Genomic DNA, 16,815 nt, shown 5'->3' on the forward strand with positions numbered 1-16,815 from the left:
TTACTAATCCTCTTGTGCATCTCTGTTATCAGATCAGCTGGAGCAGAACCACAGGCTGTGAGCCTCTCAGACGAGTAGATGGATGCACTTTGATGATGCACCTTGTAGGTGGACCAACACTTTTAAATTTTAATATACATGCAAATCACCCACAGATCCAACTGAAAGGCAGATTCTGATTCAGCAAGTCTGGGGTTAGGTCTGAGTGGTAGCGTTTCTAATAAGCTCCCATGACATCAGCACTGTGTTCAGGGCAGACATGACGGTAGTCAGGAGCTGTCTGATTATGTGTTGCCTCCCTCATGGGCAAGGTGGGTGGCATCTGCTGAGGTCCCTGTCTGTAGGGTGACTTTACTCTGTAATTCCAGGACAGGAGCCTATGAAGTCAGGCCAGTGTAACTAATCCTTCAGGCCTCAAGGAGTGTGGTGGACTCCTGAATAAACCAAACTGAACAGTCAGACATGGAATGATTGATATTGCTGAACAATATAAAACAAATTGAAACATTTTTAGTAACAAAGTAGATTTTATAACTATGTATCTTTTTATCTTATATTTACTTTTAAAAAATACATTTCAATTAGTACCGTTTTACAAAATGTTGGGTTTCGCTGTGGTATTTGCATACATGCATATAACATATCTTCATTGCATCCATCCACCCACTGTATCTTTTTAAATAAGCAAGGGGTGACGGAGTTTTCTGGTGCCTGCTACAAATGCGGGCTTGGGCAAGCCTCAGTTCTGTCTCTGGTAAACTAGAAGGGATCTAGACAGAAACAGGACTGCGTGTGGAGGCAGAGTTGTTGGTACCTGCAGGGCTTTCGCCACACTGTCAAGGGTTCTGTGATATTTGGGTCAGAACTTTTCTTGCCTGACATTGTTCTTGCCGAGCCTCCGAGAGGCCCTTTTGCCTCCAGTCACTTGTGGGCTTCTGCAGCATCTTAAAAGGTGGAAATTCATTACAGAGCCGCCTGCTCTAGGGCCAGGCCCCTGGGATGGGAGCTGATGCTCTTTCTTTCCAGGATCAGGCCAAGCATATTCATTTGCCCTCCATATATGTACGGTATGTCTCCATATCTATCTCTGTTTCTATCTCCATTTATGTATCTGCAGAGAAAAGGAAACTGACGCTTCCACTTGTGTGGAAAGAAGGCATTTATGTCTCTGAGTCCAGTGTTGCTGGTGAAACTTAGGGGTGTGTGGGGTCCCTGGCCACCTGGGGGAGCGGTGGAAGCTGGGGATGTGTAGCTGTCGTGGGGAGACGCCATCGCTAGTAGAAGATGTCCTTGGAGTCACCAAGAGGATTTTGGGAGGCCCTGCTTCTTAGATTCAAGTCCTTGCAGGGCATCTCACTGAGCTGTGGGCATCTCACCTCTGCATAGACGGCAAAAGCATCCTGTGGGAGAGTTGGGTCAGGATGCGGAAGCAGATGCAAGATGGAGGGTGGGAAAGAGTAAGGATCCCTCCTCACCTTTTCCTCTGAGGCGAACGCAACAGGTCTGGCTTTGGGGGACAGAGAAGCACTCAGGTTAGGGCGTCTGCATTCACCAGCACATCTCCTCCGACCTCTCCCTGCCATCTCCTTTCTTCTAGAGAGCACAGACCCAGCGAGGGTCCCTTTCAGGTCCACACAACCTGAAACAGAATCTGGAATCCAGAGAGTTGGGTTCCAGCCCCAATTCAACCATCACCAAGTGCCTGACCTGAGTCCAGTCACGTAGCCTCTGAATCTCAGCTTCCTCAACCAAAAAAGAGGGTCCTAGTAGTAATGTCCTCACAAGGAAACAGTGTGACTTCAAAGAGGGGAAAATATAAAAAATGTCTTTGAAATAACTGCTTCATTAGACCTCTACAGTACACCAGACAACCTTTTAGGTGAGAGGATTATATTTATTATATGAAGTGTGATAGAAAAGCATGGTGTGTCTTTAAATTAAAAATGATTACAGTTAAAGACACTATGTTTTGATCACCCCTGTAGCTAATCTTATGCCAGTCCTGCAAAGTCTGGATTATTAATTCTTTTTTCATACTGGGATGAAAAATCTTCTGTCACTTCCATAAGAAGAAGAAACTTTAGGTAAATTTTGAATCTTTACAGACTATGAAACATTGTCCCAGTGACCCAATATTGTCTTCCCTAATCATCTTGGAACGCAATGGCTTCTCTTTATTTTGTGTTTCAAGTCCCTTCAGCCACACATCACGAAAGCCCTCTCAGAGCAGGCATGAAGTGGAAGCAGGTGACTATCTCCATCCCCATCCTCAAATCATGCCTTCACATTTGTCACCCTGTTAGGATTTGAATAGTCAGGGTTTCCTTATTTTGCCAATGTAAATCATATATTTGAGGGTTTTGCTGTTGTTTCTTTCTTGGGTTTAGGTCCTCATTGAAATTCTTCCCAGGGAGGAGCTGTGTCTTAAGTCTGCTTTCCCTGTGCCCTGGCAACGCTTTGGGCAGTAGCCAGCCAGGTCTAGGGAAACACCACCTGGGTCAAGACACCAGGCTGTTTACTGCCCCTTGTGCCCTCTGTGGGGAGGCCAGAGACTACAGACTGATTTAAACTATTTTTATAGATCAGGTGTAGAAATCTCAAAGCAGGTGAGTCATTAAAAAAAATACTCCCTGTTTTTGAAACAATATTACATGCTAGATGATCTTTCAAATTTACTCTGAGAAATCAGGTTCTGTTCCCAACAACTTAGTCTTGCAGAGTAGACATAGTGCCCATTTTACAGGCTGGAGTCACAGAAGTTACATGACTTGCCAAGTCACACAGTGAGTGCATAGAGTCAGGGTTGGAACTCAGTTCTGTCTGACTCAGAAAGCCACACTTTGCACAATGTCACCCTGCCTTCTTCCCTCTTAGTGACAGGAGCAGCCCTTCCCCCATCTCTGCTATCAGATGTGGCTAGAGTTTCCAGTCTTTTTGACTCCATCTTCTAGCTGGGACTCTCCAGTCTCATCTTAGGCTCTTGGGCCTTGGCAAACTGTATCATTCTTTGCTCTCTCTCCTTTGTTTCTCCACAGTGCCCAGCAAAGGGCAAAAATTCCCTGCAGTTATCATGACAGTGGTGGAAGAGATGATATTGAGAACGATGATTACGGCGGTCAGAATAGTGTTGGGGGTGATGTGGTACGGAAGTCAGTGGTCACCATGATGGTGTGAAGGTGGTGGGTATGGGGGTGGTGGCAGTGGTGGTGGGATGAGAGCGAAGAAGGAAATGGTGCTGGTCACGGTAGCACTTGTGACGATGGCAAAGGTGGTGGTGATGTTCACGATGACCGTGGTGATGGTGTTGATAATGATGGCAGTGAGAGAGGAGATGGTGGTCATAATGGTGTCACTGGTGGTAAATATGGTGGCAATGATGATAGCAGTAGTGTTTGCTTGAGAGAGTGATATTTATGGTGATGATAGTGATACTCTCATCCTAGGGCCAGAACCTCCCCTTGGCAGAGATGTCAGGTTTGGGCCGAGACCACTTACCCTTGCTCCTTGTTGAGATTGTCTGCACCACAGAGTAGGTAATATCTTCGTCTTTCTCTTCCTGGAGTACTGGAAGAAGGAATGAATAAGTTGCTTGACTCTCCCAGCCCAAGCTACAAGTGTCCTGAAGACACTTACGTAGGGAAGCCAATCAGAGGCTCTGTCATGATCTTTTGTTAATGGAGGGACATCATCTTGTAGGGGATGCCTGGCTCTCTCAGCGGATGTTAGCAGCTTTCCTGGTCCTGGCACTGTTTGGACAAGAGACTGACAAACTTCTTCTATGAGAAAGATAGTACATATTTTAAACTTTGTGGGCCGTGTCATCTCTATCATAACTATTCAACTCTATAGTGCGACAGTATCTCCATAGAATGGATAAAGAAATGAGTATGATGGTGTTGCAATAAAACTATTTATAAAAATAGACAGTAGTCTGGCTCATAGGCCATAGTTTGGCAACTCTTGATGCAAATCCTCCTAGCCTTCTCTCCTGAGGTTTCCCCCACCGAGCTCTCCAGCAGTTGCTCCTCAAACTTTCCCTGGAAACCATCATCTCGCTTCTCCAGATGATTGAGCCTGGAGATTCGGGGTTCAACAGGGTCTCCTTCTCCCCACTTCCTGTAACAGGCCCTTCTCTGCCTTCATGGACAGACCATGGTCCTGCTGGAAGTCCTTACCATTGCCATCCAGTGGGCACTGCTCTCCACTTGGAGCTGGGGGCAGATTCTGGGCTGGAGGGGGCCCTAGGAGGTGCAAAATCATGGTTCACGGAACATGCCTCACAGAGCAGGTAGGGACAGAGAGGCTGCGAGAAGGATGCTGTGCAGCTGCCAGAGGCCTGAGGCTGACTTGTTGATGAAGGCTAATTCACAGGCATGGACATGGTTAATTTTTATGGGATGTTTCCTTTGAAAAAACAGCCTAGGAGGTGGGATGGTTACATGGGAGTCATGAACTGGGAGGAAGCAGGCTCAGACATGGAAAGGGCCCAGACCCACAAGCCAGTCTGCTTTTCAGAAGGAAGAAAAGCTAGCGTCTTTGACCATATACTATGTGCCAGACTTTGGACTGGGAATTAAAAAAAAAAATTCTACTTCCTAGTAGAGCACTAAACCCAATAACCAGCACATAGTTGCACATCAAAAAAGCCTTGCTTCCTAATTCTTGGGTGTCTGATACTCTTTGCAATCATTTTGACGGGTGGACACTTATATCCATCTGATAGATGACATGACTGAGGATGGAGAAGGGAAATCTCCAAGGTTACAGTCAGTGGTGGAGACAGAATCTTAACTTAGGTTTCTATCCTTGTTCCCACTAGCATGCTATCTCTGTGACAGCAGTTACTTCCAGAACAGGAAGCTCCTGAGATAGGAATTTTGTCACATGTGCATGTTAGAAACCGTGGATCCTGCCTAGTGCCTGAGAGATATTCATTAGCTCTAACAGCAGAGAAGCATCAGAATCACCAAGTAGGATCTGTGGAAACAGCCCCTCCTGTAAAACTGAAAAGGCATCTATGGAGACTCAAATAGGCACCCGATCATCAGACATCTCCAATGCACATGCTTCCAAGTCTCCATCCAATGAACAGTTAGTTCTGTGAGTTCAATGGGACTTTGTTTAATGGGAAGTGTGACAAATTGTAAAATGAACACTTTAAAACAAACACCCCAAAACTTGTACATGGAGGTAGAGAGCTACTTTGAAGAGAACCCTTTGCATGATCACATCATGGTTCCAGTGACAACATCATTGGTCAAATTATTTGGGAAATCACCTTTAGAGACATTCAGGCTACCGCAGATCGTGGTGGTGGCATATTTTTGCTTGTTGAGAAACAGATGAGCTGAGTATGAGGAATAAAGCTGTTAATCTGGCTGTTTTTCTTGTGTAGCTATGGAATTGTGGCTGAGAGTGGCTTTCTGAGTGACATTCTGAAGAAGAGTTTGTGTTTCCAAGAATCTGAGATACTAGGACCAATGCCAGGAGTCCAGGTTGTGTGCTATATAGGCCCCTTAGTAAATCAGAGCCCACCTGCTCCAGGGTTGATACTGGTGGTACAGCATCTCTGGATGGAGGGGGTGTTCTTTTGTTCCCCATAACAGGTATCTTTGTCTTGGGGATCATTCAGTAGTGACTGTTGCTACTTTGTTTTGCCTGGGGCTGGGGAGGGAGGCAGCTGTGTGTGTGTTCCCCTACCTTTAATTTTCTGACCCAGAGGTGAGTGGTCAGAAGTACCTGTGCTACAGAGGCCAGGCTGGGACATTTGGAGTGTTTTTTATTAGAGGCTGGGGCGGCGGGACTCACGGGTCTTCAGCTTGTGTCTCCTACTCCAGCTGTCTTCCCATCTAGCTTGAGACCTGCTTCCAGCCTCAAGATATCATCAAGCAAGTCTATCCTGCATAAAATCCAGACTTAACAGCAGGAAGTGAGTGATGGGAAGTTGGGTGTGTGAGGACAAACAAATGAACAAGGGGGAGAGGAAGGAGAAGGCAGGTTGAAACCCTAACTGTTAAGGCAGGAGCCTGTGCTTCGGGCTGGGGAAAATGCCTTTCAGATTCTCTGGTAGATGGTCAGGGAAGATGGTCTGGGTTCATGGCTGGGTGGTCTTTCTGCATGAGTCAGCTGGCTCAGCTCTGGAAAGCTCATCACAAATTCCTTAACAGAGGAAGCTGAAAACTTGAATAAGTATATCTAGCTTTGGATGTCTAGGAGAGCCCTAGACATGTGGAAAATAAAAATATTGTTCCTGCAAAGGAGGAAGTAAGGTTGATTTGAGCCTCTGTAGGTAGATTTAAAGCCCTAGGAATAAAGTGGCACTAAATGGTGTTGTCATTGATAGCCATTCCTTTAAATGTGGCCAGAAGTGAAGGAGGCTTGGAGCTGGAACAAACATGTAGCCACCCTTGTGATTGCTTTCAAAACTAGCATTCCTGCTTAATTGTCATAGACAGGAAGGAGAATGTCTGGGATGAAAAACAAAATAGATATCCTAGAAACTCCATTTGTCTGATTGTTTTCATCTCTTCTCTATAGAATCCTCTGCACCAGAATTGTGACCATTCTTTTTTATTTTCAATGACTTTAGAGGAATCCGAAATGAGCAGCTGAAGAAAGGGCAGTCTGGGGAAGCTGCTGGGATCGTCTGCTTGGACTAGAAAGAGAATTTGCAAAGCACCCACTATGTGGCATTCAAATACCTTAGGTATTAGATTTATGTTATCTCAGCAACTTCAACTTTTACAACACGAGAGAGAGAGAGACAGAGAGAGAGAGAGACAGAGAGAGAGAGAGAGAGAGAGAGAGAGAGAGAGAGAGAGAGAGAAACTTTATCGACTCTCAGAGTGAGCTGGCCCAAGGCTGTGGAGCTAGAAAGTTGCCAGATTGGGACCAGGCCACTGCTTAGTTTTTTCCGATCACAATTCCTTTCTGATGTACAAGGGGTGTGTGTGTGTGTGTGTGTGTACACAGTCTCTCATTTCTTCTCCTCTATTTAATGAACCAGAGCTCTCCTAATATAACAGAGTTGGAGGCCTTGTTCTTTTCCATCATATTCCAGCTATAGATTGTCTTTTCATTGTGAAGGACACCAACATATATCATGTTTGGTTTGCAGGAATTTGTTGGTTTATGCTTCACTTCATGCCTGGATATGCATTAGTGCTATCATGCACATCTCTGTGTGGCTGTGACTGTTAAGGTGGTGTGTCTATGTATGTAATGTTTTAGAAGTGGCAAGAGTCCCCCTTTGTGTGAGGTGTAAAGAGAGAGAAGAAGAGAGTGGTCGGCCCTGTTGGGCCCTGGCTTTTCCAAGGCTGGGCAGTGCCTAGCATAGGGATTCAGCAGCCACAAAAGACAAAAAGAGTTAGTTACTAACCAGCTTTTCTCCAGGGTCTGAAATATGCCAGAAGGGCCACAGCAATGACCATCATACCAAACAGCCTCCCAGGTAGCCCAGCAACCAGCCAGTTGCTGCTGGTGGGGGTGGACATGACTTGAGAACCTGGGGAAGGAGGTGTGGGGAATGAGCATGAGCATTGAGCGTGAAATTCAGAAATGCATCTCAGATTGCTCAGAAAGGCAGAATGGCTGGCTTTAGCAGAGCCAGGTGGGCCTGCAGGAGATGGGAATAAAGGGTAGCTCAGAGGATGCCAGCATGACCTGGTGACACCACGGACCGCCTTGTACCCTCCCCTCATGGTGCTTCCATATCCAGCAGGCTCAGTGCATGGACACTCCATCAGGGCCCATCCTCCGCCATGCAGAGCCCACCATGGGCCATCCCTGTGCCAGGCATGCTGGAAGGGCACCAGGAGTGAGATCTGACTGCTGCCAGCTTGCAGGGGCTCAGAGCCTGGTTTGGGGACAAAATGCACCATGCATGGAAAGCTTCCAGGGCTCACTCTTCTCTCTGGAGACACTGTTCTTGGCCTTGCATGAGTAGTTCCCAGGATCTTGCTCTGACTTCACTGGGAAGCGGAGGGAGGCAGCTCCGCCATGGAGGACTGAGTGGTCCCTCAGGATCTCCCTGTCAAGGTAGAACAAGTAGAGGATTGGAGGGGAGCCCCTCTGGGCCTCACAGAGCAGCTCTATCACGTCCTGCACAGCAGGGCTAGTGGCTCCATGTTGCAGAGTGAGGAGAGGACAGGACACAGGAGCTGGCATGGCAGGTGGCAAAGGAGGTCAGCCAGACTGTCCAGGCTCCTCCTCCCCTAGAGACCCTTCCGTGCTCCTGAGGGCTTGTTGCCGGGGCCCCTGGGGAGTCCTGTCTCCCTCTCCTACTCACCCTGTACCTTGATTTCCAGTGAGGGGCTCTGTTTCTGGACTTGGCTACCCTCAAGGGCCACTTTGCATCAGTAAACCCCAGAGTCTCCCTCCTTGACTCCCGGGATGCAGAGTTTTGCGTGGCGGCCTGTGTGCTGCACAGTGTGGCCCTCCTTGTAGAAGGAAAAGAGGAGCTGCAAGGCTGACTTCTAGGGATGCAGCTCCGTCTGACATCTCAGGCTCAACAGGCTCCCGTCATGGGGCTCTGGAGAGGGGCTAGTGCTCAGCACAGGAGGCGGGAACAGCTCTGGAGAGACATTAGTGGCCGAGGAGGGGAGCCCTGCACAGTGAGGCCCGGGAAGCTGAGGAATGAGCTCCACCACAGCCCAGGGTGCAGCTCCGTGACCCTGATGGGAGACGGTGTTGTCTCCCACCCATGAGCTCTGAAAGAGCCCCACACACAGCCAAGAGCCTCTGGCAATCTGGAAGTCAGAGCCAGACAGGCCCTTGGTGGTCATCTGGTCCTCAGAGGGGAGGGGAGTATGGCTGGGGTGACCCAGAACCCCTTCCACCACCCTACCCCTGGCTCCAAATGTGTCCCTGAGGATGAAGGGACATTTGGACTGCATCAGGGACACTCAGAGCCCTTGTGTTGGTCCAAGATCAGCAGCAGCCAGAAACAGGGAGCTACTGACTGTTAGAGACTGGACCCCTGAGCACTTTCCTATTGCCACAAACCCCACTAAGCTGGTGACTCACCTTGAACTTGAACCATGGCAGCCTCTGAGGTTTGTAAGAAACTGTATGGGAGAAATATCACCTCCCCACTGTAGTAGTATTTCCCACTGCTGTTCACTGTTGCTGCTCCAATAGACAGAGGCTGGCTGATGTTAGTGAAATAAAGGAATTTTCCATCTTTGTAGAACTTCACCTGGGAGAATGTTGCGTGCTTTTCTCCCTGGCACTTCAGAGTCAGGGTGTCTCCTTCAAAGACTGGGTTTGGTAGGACTTGGAGTTTCAGCAAGACTGTGAGACACAGGAACAGGATCAGCCTGGGGCTGCAGGTCCCATCAGTCCACTCCCTTCTTTGTCCCCAGCCTAAGGCCGCTAGCTGTCTGTGATGACTCTGGACAGAACTTCACAGCTATCCCCATGTCCAGTCCTTCATCCCACAGCAGGACCTTGACTCCTTTTCTTCTTCTCTCTTTCCTCTTGCTTTTCTCTGTTTATTCCTCTCCCTGCTTCTCCTTCTCTCTCGTCTCCTATGTCTTCTCTCTGGCTTTCTTCCCTCACACCCTCTTTTTCCCCTTTTATATTGTCTTTTTTTTTTTTGGTACCAGGGATCAAACTCAGGACCTTGCGCTTGTGAGGCAGGTGATGGAACCACTGAGCTAAATCCCCGGCCCTATATTGTACCTTCTTTTACCACCTTTCCAAGTTTGGCAAAGTTAGGTTGATTCCATCCATGGTCTGGCTTCGTTTTCCCAGACTCAATTTCCTCTCCCTAGGATTGGCCTCTTATCCTCCAGCTACCCCAGAGTGATACTTTCTGCAGCTTTCACCCTGATAATAGCTGCATCTCTGTTCATCAGAGTAGAGAGGAGCTGGTGGAGGGGGTTTGTGAGAAATGCCACAGCAAGGGCTTGCTCCATCTTGCCTCTCCAGTCAGCCTTCCCAGGTCCAGCCTCCATCTGCACCCCCAGCAGGGAGTTTCAGCTTTGTTCTCCCTGTCCTTGTTCCTGTCATGCATTCTGTGCCCTGATGTGGACAACAGAAGAGCTCTGAGGGATCCAGCATCATCTGCACGGCTGGATCCTTACTGAAGGGTGGGCCTTGCTTCCTTGGCTGCTCTTTTGACTCACTGAAGTAAGGGTTTAAATTTCCTCCCCATAAATCACATATCATTTCCTTGGAAGTCAAATGTTCCTAGTCTAGAGTTTGCTCCTACTTGACAGAAAACACCACAGAGGCCCTTGGAACAAGGCAGGCTGGAGAACAGCAGTAGCAGACAAAGAACAGAAGACTGATGGGCAGACAAAGGCCTACTTCTGTGAATAGAAAGGGGAAGGAAATGAGCCCAAGCTGTGTTGAATAAAGAATACAGGCACTCCAGGGCCACAGGGGAAGAAGGGACAGAGGCCAGAGCCACTTTTGAGGGACTGAGAGGAAGGTCCAGAGCCGCTGTGTTGAGACTTGACTCACCACCCTAGGACCAGCCTGGGCCTTAGCCAGTGGAGTTCCAGGTTTCTGGAACTTCCTGGACACGGGCCAAGAATCCTAAGGAAGGAGCCTAGACTGCAGCTGCTCTACAAATGTTGCCGGGAGACCCACTGGCACGCTGACTATCTCCATCAAGTGTTAGCCCAGAGGCACACTTGGAGCCAGAAGACATGGAAAGACTTACCCTTTGTCCCAACACAGGAAACTGCAAGAGAACAAAGTGATTTTTAAAAAATAAATAGTAGAAAGAACTTTCACACTGGGAAGAACTTTCATACCTGTCATTTCAACAATTGCTGCTTACATCCAACCAATCAGCCAACTACACAGCTACCTAGTCATTCAACTAACCACTCACCCACCTATCCCCCTAGCTACCTAACTACCCACCTATTGAACTAATCAATTTTTATGGTGGACACACTCACTGAAATCCTCTTCCCTAGCGTGGTTCAAATGTTGTCTCCTCAGACAGGTTTTCCCTGGGACCACAATCAAAAGAATTCTCCAGAGTCACTATCACTGTGTCCCATTGTCATCAGAACACTTATTATTTGTATTTGAATTTATTTTATCCATTAAGCTGTCAAGATGTTACCACCTATCTTCCTCTTCTTCCTCTGCTTAGAATTAGAATGTAAGCAAGGTCTCTGCCTTTTTTTTTCTTTCTGTACTGGGGATTGAACTCAGGGCCTTTACACTGAGCTATATCACTAGTCCCTTCTAAATTTTGAGCTAGGTTTTTGCTAATTTGCCCAGGCTGGGTTCAAACTTGTGATCCTTCTGCTTCAGCCTCCCAGAGTGCTGAGATTATACGTGTGCCCCACCATGCATGGCTTGATTCTGTTTATCTTACCCACTGCCATGTTCCTTATGTGTAAGGACCTATGCCTGGAGCATTGTCTGTGTTCCATAAGTATCAGCTGAAGAAGTGCATGCATGCTTTCCTTTGCATCCAGTAGTGTGGGCCAGAGATCAAAAAGTAGAAGACCAACATGCCCAAGGGCTCACCTCTCACACATATAGAAGAACCCATAGAGCAAGATCTGGCCCCAGTTCCTATTGTTCAATATGTCCACAAGCTCTGAGGGAATAATGTATGGATGCGATCAGATTGTGAAGGCAAAGTTCCTTGGATACACAGCCAGGCATGTGGGACATAGACAGCTCAGACAAATGAGAGAACTAGAAATAAGCCAGATGCATCACACACCATGCTGGTACCTGCACACACTGCACACTGAATTGTCCAAGGGATAGAGGACTCTAAATGAGTGGCATTGTTGAATATGAAGCAGTGGAGCATATTTTGGACTTCAGGGCAGAGGACACAACAATGAAAGGTTGAAGGACTAAGTGCACTCAGTTCAGTCAGTCTTCCCATACACTGACTTGTGTCCTTCATTGCTGACATGTCCTCAGTACTGCAAAGGACACTGAGAAACACAGGCATGTCCTCAGGATAGGTGGGCGAAAATCCTCTCAGAGCACACATTTGTCAGATTCAGTCACATGTTGGCATCCTTGCTGCCCACAATACTTTGGACATAAATGGAGCTTTCAGCTTGATGATATTCTACTCATCTCAGTTATAATTTCTCAAGTGTTGGGAGAACTATAAGAGTCTATTTATTATCATCTGTCTACCCATCCATTTTCTCCAGCCTTCCTACCTAAGAGCTTGTAGTAGAAAACAGGCAAGATTCAGAAGCAGATGACCTGCTCTGGACTCATGAATCTGCCTCTTTCTGTGTGAACTTGGACAAACTATCTAAATTCCAAGAGCTTCCAATCCCTCACTCTGTCATATCACATAATGAGAATGGTAGTCATGTTATTTTTACAGGCTGATGGTGAAGGTTATATTGCCCCACTGACTGGAAAAGTGGTTAGCACATTAACTGAAAGCGGAAAGGCCTGACCTCAGAGTGACTGAGAACTCACTCGGTAGTTACGTCTCCATTACCTTTCCCTCTTCACTGGAAAACGATCTTGCAGCTATGAAGTGCTAAACAAACAAGGCAGGGGTACAGTGGCCTATGACAAGACAGAAGGCATCTAGAGACCATACAGCCACTTCACATCAGCTCAGGTCTCAAAGATCCACTGCCTTGCTGTCCCATGGCCTTGGAGCTGTGATAGCAGAATCACCCTCTGTGATCAAGACAGCAGCCACCTGGGGACATTCAGAGTGGGAAGGCCCAGCAGCCTCACTTACAGAGCCTGAAGATAAGGAGCTACTGTCAAACTACGTTGCGTAACTGAGTCCCAAATTGTGGAGGCAGCAGCCCCTTGAGTTCTGCACTAGTAGTCACATGGGAAGGGAGAAGAAAGTCCAGCTCCTGGCACCACTGATAAAACACATCAAGACAAGGGTGAGGACAGGGCCTAGAAAATATTTCCTATTAGATTTGCTGAGGGAGTGGGAGGTATTTATCTGAGAAATGTATACAATGTAGTCTCCAGTCATTTAGTAGGCTAAGCTTAAAAGAAGGGACAGACTTATTCTGAGTTACTTCATAGGACAGAAATGAAACTAATTCATGGGAATTAGAGGGACCATGGAGGGAGATTTCAGCTCAGCATGAAGCATTTCCTATGGTCCAGTATGTCCAGTCAAGCTCTACCATGGTGGAACACATTGTTTGGCCAAGTGGGTGCCACATTGCTGGGAGGATTGTGTGGAGGCCCCATGCCTCATGCCACAGGCACTGTGTGAGTATGTGGGATGTGGGTTCAGTAGAGGCTGGAGGTTGGCTAATACTTGGCTCGGAGGAAAAATAAAGCCTATCATCCAAACTTTACATATTTAGTGTTTGGACCTCATCAACATGTTTAATGTCAAGGTCCTTTAGTCTCTTTGATCCCTGACAGCCAGTAACAGTCATGGCCACCAATTACTGTGATCATGCCAGGCATTTTAGATGAATTATTACTTTCCTGTTTTGCCTAATTATAGTCCAGTTTCATTCAAAATAGTGGTGGAGGAGTGGAGTGGAGAAAGCACGGGGTTCCCTATCCGATGGATTTGAATTTGCATCTCTGTTTTGCTCTTGTTAGCAGGGTAATTCCAGGAGAGTTTTTTAATCTTTTGGAGCCTCAGTTTTCTCAACTGTTAAATAGGGATACAAATATTTAGCCTATAATGTTCTAAAGCTTAGAGGAGATGCATACACTAAAAAGTAGAAATTCCGTGGTTTTTTTCCCTTTTCTCTCTGTCCATATCCGAGAGGAAATAGCAGCTCTGCACTTATGTTAACTGTTCCTGCACCCAACCCTAGGATATGTGTTTTAAGCAGTTTTTCTGGGGTTGCTGAACTTCAAATGCAGCCTGATTATATCTGGTACTCCATCACATTGTGTTTCTCCCTCTCCCCTGCTTTGCTATCTGGACCTTGGGTTCAAAATTGTGATGTTCTTAGACTTTATCTAGGCAAGTCGAAGGGCTGTTACTTTCACAAGGTCATGCAGCTTGCCCTTGGGAACCTTCCATTGGAGCCTATCCAGGCACTGGGACATCCTGACCCTGTGTAGCGTGAGCATTAGATCTTTTCTCCTGTCTGATGGCCATTTGTAGGACACACAGAGTAACACATTGATGTAGGAGTAGGAGAAACAAGTAAGAGTACAGGCATTTTCCTCAGTCTTGAATTCTCACAAACTCTGTCCAGGAAGAGATCACACTGAGGAACAGTTTTGTTCTTCTGGTTCCATGAAGAGAAATAGCAACACACAAACAGGCAAACAATTGAACCAACTTTAAAGAATAGGTCTACTTAGAAACTGTCACCGGAAATAAACATATGTGCATATCGTATCTTGTAGGTGCAGCAGGGTGACCCTAGCTGAGACTGAGCTGAATCTAGGGGAGCCCAGAGACCCCCCCCATTGCAATCCTTCACTATTGGACCACCTTCTTCAGTAGTCCCCATGGCTGGCCGGCATGGGGAGAATGGAGAGAAGAGAGACAGGGATCAGAGAGAACAGACTGGACCCTGCAACCAGCTCCAAGGACCAGTCAGAACCCTCATCCCCACCCTCCCAACAGAGAGAGAATGTGGGCAGAAGAGGAAGGGTCAATTTGAAAACAGTTTTGTATACCTGAGTGAGAAGTGTGGTTACTGTTACAAGGTTCTAAGAAAACAGAGTCTTCACGAAAACACATTCTCACCTTCTGTTGCTGAAAACAATGCATGGAACTTTGGTCCCCATCTCTCTGATCTGTTCTTTGATCCCCCCAGCAGCCTCTTTTCTCATTGTAATTTTGTTTTTTCTTTTGAGTCAGCCCTGATGATTATTTTAACCCAATTTCACTGGGTGAAAATACCATTGGGTAATAAGGAGGCCTCAGGGTGTGATTTTCTGTCTCCCTAGTTTATTTCTGACACATGGAGAAGCTGCTCTGCTCAGAACCTGGGAAGACGGGATAGTAAACAGAAAGGATCCCCCAAGCCTCTGTGTGCATACCCCAAACGTGCACAGGTGTGTGTACTTTTCTCAAGCACTAGCCACAAACTCAGCTGGATTGGGAAAGGAAAGATCAAAGATCAGGAATTCTGTGTCTCTGGAACCAATTACAGACTTAGCGTCCCAGGAAGGGGTGCTTGTGACCAGTGACTTACCAAAGAGCAGCGCAAGCAACCAGGTCAGCATGGTGCCTGTCCTGGTGGCCGGCAGGAGTGAGGGTCACACTGCAAGCTGAGGTGAAGCTGTGGGGAAAGCACTTCGGCCTGAGACTCAGGGTGAGTGGGTGGCCCTCTGACCGAGGCGTGTGTGTGTGTGTGTGTGTGTGTGTGTGTGTGTGTGAGATGGCTTGATAGTCTAATAGAGGAAGTGGGGAAGAAATTTGAAAAGCTCCAATTGGTATTTCCTATTGGTTGAAGTATATTGTATACATTTATTTTATTAAACAAGAGGTACAAAAGAGCCAGGTAAATCACTAATAAGCACTTTCTGACACTCTACAGTTTCAAAAACCTTACTCCAGGGAACCAGGATAGGACATGGCTGTGGGACATCCTTGTTAGAGAGATCCAGAGACTTCCAAAATTTGGTCTCAGCCTCTCTTGGCCCGGGAGATAGCATGGCACTGGAAACACTAAGATTGTGTACCCTACTCCACCTTGAGAGATCTGAGGCCCCTCCTTGCTGTATTAGGATCTGGGATGTCCCCCAAGGGCCCATGTGTTCAATACTTGGTTTCTGGCCTGTGGTGCTACTGGCAGGTAATGGGACCTTTCAAAGGGGGAGCCTTTTGGGGATGGGGCATCTCAGGTCTCTGGGTCTGTGCCCAAAGGGAGCTATGGGACCTTGGTCTCTTCCTTTGCTTCCCAGGTGCCACGAGGGAGTCAGTTTCGCCACTGTGTTCTCTACCAGGATGCGCTGCCTTGCTCCCCACAGGGCCCCAGATCCACACAACCACTTTGGAAAATGACCTGGCAGAATGTGGACACCTATAAAATATGGATACCAGATGACCCAGGATTTTTCTGAAAATTGGTTGAACAGAAACATGTATGATCATTAAAAACATGTACAAGAGCATTCATGGCAGCATTCTCTGCAATAGATAAAAATAGAAACTACTCAGTTGTCCCTCCCAGAAAAGGAAGTCACATATCTCCATTATCTCTGAGGACAGAACATAGAAAATGTAATTTTTTTTTTGGCGGTACTGCAGATTGAAATCAGGGTCTTCACACTGAGCTACATCCTGGGCCTTTTTAATTTTTTCTTATTTTGAGACAGGGTCTTGCTAAGTTGCTAAATTGCTACCCAGGTGGGGATCAAACCTGTGATCTTCCTGCTTCATCCTCCCAAAGTGCTGGGATTAAAGACTTGCACTAGAGTAGGGAAATTTAAGGTGAAACATAGAAGAGTCTGGTAAAATATTAGGAAATACTTTCTGACCATAATGTTTTCCCTGGAGGTCTTAAATAAGAAGTTCCATATAGCCTGGGAAGAGTTGGAAGTGCCTGTTGCTGAAGGCAGAAGTGAAGAGGGTGAATTTTCTGTTTTCCTTCCTAGAGCCTCTGACTTACAGGGGTAAGGAAGCCAGTTTGACACTGCCAGGAGATTCTTTGGTGATTTGGTTGCTCAGGATAGTGGTAGAAGTAGTGAAGAGGTAAGGTAGGAATGATACGGGATAACAGAATCTTTTGGCATGGGAACAGCCCAAGCAAGACTGTGTGAAATGTGAGCACACACCGTGCAGGCAGAACTTCACTGTGCAGTAGAGGCTTCGGCCGAGTTGGAGTTTAAGCTGAAGGAGTCAGTGCTAATGGAGAGATATTTTCTGCTTGCAGAACAAAGAGAACAGCAAATTTTAAT

At 46.9% G+C, this 16,815-nt stretch overlaps 1 protein-coding gene across 1 annotated transcript; it reads right to left on the reverse strand.

Moving 5' to 3' along the window:
* Positions 1–1,274: 1,274 nt before the first annotated feature.
* Positions 1,275–11,351, reverse strand: Fcrl6 (Fc receptor like 6). Its single transcript, XM_087190843.1, is given in 10 exon segments — positions 1,275–1,400; positions 1,476–1,507; positions 3,496–3,564; positions 4,176–4,241; positions 7,379–7,504; positions 7,878–7,970; positions 8,288–8,593; positions 8,596–8,706; positions 9,025–9,291; positions 11,342–11,351. Coding segments are annotated over 10 exon segments (1,206 nt in total).
* Positions 11,352–16,815: the final 5,464 nt, after the last annotated feature.

The sequence above is a fragment of the Heterocephalus glaber genome, unplaced genomic scaffold (genome assembly GCF_053883595.1).
Source record: "Heterocephalus glaber isolate CG9 unplaced genomic scaffold, H.glaber_assembly_v1.0 deba00001561, whole genome shotgun sequence".
Lineage (NCBI taxonomy): Eukaryota > Metazoa > Chordata > Mammalia > Rodentia > Bathyergidae > Heterocephalus > Heterocephalus glaber.